Source organism: Gekko japonicus, unplaced genomic scaffold (assembly GCF_001447785.1).
Source record: "Gekko japonicus isolate JY-2015 unplaced genomic scaffold, Gekko_japonicus_V1.1 scaffold1869, whole genome shotgun sequence".
NCBI lineage: Eukaryota > Metazoa > Chordata > Lepidosauria > Squamata > Gekkonidae > Gekko > Gekko japonicus.
Window position 1 is genome coordinate 13,128 of NW_015161459.1, and position 1,712 is coordinate 14,839.

The 1,712-nt window shown below is 46.1% G+C and overlaps 1 protein-coding gene across 2 annotated transcripts; it reads left to right on the plus strand.

Annotated features, from left to right (window-relative positions):
* Positions 1-446: 446 nt before the first annotated feature.
* On the plus strand, positions 447-1,712 carry GJA8 (gap junction protein alpha 8). 2 transcript variants are annotated; one of them, XM_015429093.1, is made up of 2 exons: positions 447-1,535; positions 1,578-1,712. In XM_015429093.1, the coding sequence occupies exons 1-2, from the start codon at positions 447-449 to the stop codon at positions 1,710-1,712; spliced, it is 1,224 nt and encodes a 407-aa protein (XP_015284579.1). The 2 variants fall into 2 exon arrangements, with proteins under 2 accessions (XP_015284579.1, XP_015284578.1); XM_015429092.1 differs by having other exon boundaries at positions 447-1,712.

Here is a 1,712-nt window from a genome sequence, read left to right on the forward strand (position 1 = left end):
CATTCTCCTTCTCATTGCACAAGTTGAGAGCTTGCTCCACCAGGCTTCCTCTGCTAGCAGAAGGAAGAAGGAGAGGGCCTGGTACCTTTCCCTCACTGTAGTATCCTATAATGTGGTCCTCCAGGGCCTGCTCCCAGGTTTCTTAGGGGCCATGGCTTGGAGGTTGCTGGTGGAAGGGAAGGAAAATGTGCCCGGTTCATTTGACAGGATGAATTTGTTGTATGCCATAGAATATAAAAAAAAAATCACCTCACCTCCATACAATATGTGTACCCTGTGGTTGGCATGTTCTGAGCTTCCCAGCTTGTAGCAGCACTCAGGCTTAGTAAGATGAGAGATCTGTGGAAGATTTTAAAAGAAAGTAGCAAATGTAACACAGAGAGAATGTTTTAAACTCTTTCTATAGAATTTAACTTAATCATTGTCCTTCTTTTAAACAGCCAGAAATGGGTGACTGGAGTTTCTTGGGGAACATTTTAGAAGAGGTAAATGAGCACTCCACTGTCATTGGGAGAGTCTGGCTTACAGTACTCTTCATTTTCCGAATCCTAATCTTAGGAACTGCTGCAGAGTTTGTATGGGGAGATGAACAGTCAGACTTTGTGTGCAACACCCAGCAGCCTGGTTGTGAGAACGTCTGCTATGATGAAGCCTTCCCCATCTCCCACATCCGTTTGTGGGTTCTGCAGATCATCTTTGTCTCCACTCCCTCACTGGTTTATTTGGGCCATGCTGCACACCATGTTAGGATGGAAGACAAAAGGAAAGAGCGGGAAGAAGCAGAAAGGGCCAGACAAGCTGAGGCAGATGAAGAAAACTCTGCCCTTGATCCAGACCAGAAGAGCCCTATAGTCACCAGAGAAATAAGCCCCAAGGGGATAAAGAAATTTCGTCTTGAAGGAACACTGTTGAGAACCTATATCTGCCACATCTTTTTCAAAACACTCTTTGAGGTGGGCTTCATAGTGGGTCAGTACTTTTTGTATGGCTTCCGAATTCTACCTCTTTACCGCTGTGGCAGATGGCCCTGTCCCAATCTTGTAGACTGTTTCGTTTCCAGGCCTACTGAGAAAACCGTCTTTATTATGTTTATGTTGGCTGTGGCTTCAGTGTCCCTCTTTCTTAATCTTGTGGAGATCAGTCACTTGGGCCTTAAGAAGATCCTGATGGCTTTCAGAAGGTCAGTAGAACAACAGCCTGTGGAGACCCCAGAGAAGCCCCTTCACTCTATTGCAGTTTCATCCATCCAAAAAGTCAAAGGTTACAAGCTGTTGGAGGAAGAGAAGCCAGTGTTTCACTACTTCCCTTTGACAGAAGTGGGAGTAGAAACTACATCTATATCCCCCTCATTCAATAATTTTGAAGAGAAGATTGGCATGGAGCGTCTGAAAGACCTTTCCAGGGTCTTTGATGAGCAGCTGCCATCCTATGCCCATATGGATGAACAGGATGAGGAAAAAGTAGAAGTGGCAGAAGAACCAGAACAGGAGGCACAGGAAGTGGCTGAGGAGGCACAGGAGCCAAGGGTGCAAAAGGTGGCAGACAAAGCAGAGGAAAAAGAAGAAGCGAAGCCCAAGGAAGAGGAACAAGTGTTAGAACCACCAGGAGAGGACTTACCCTTGCCATCAGCTGATATCACTGTTGACACAAGACCCCTTAGCAGGTTGAGCAAAACCAGCAGTCGGGCCAGGTCAGATGATCTGACTGTATGA

Bases quoted from the DNA above. Each gene is read 5' to 3' on its own strand.
- GJA8 (XM_015429092.1), top strand. From the start codon at position 447: ATGGGTGACTGGAGTTTCTTGGGGAACATTTTAGAAGAGGTAAATGAG.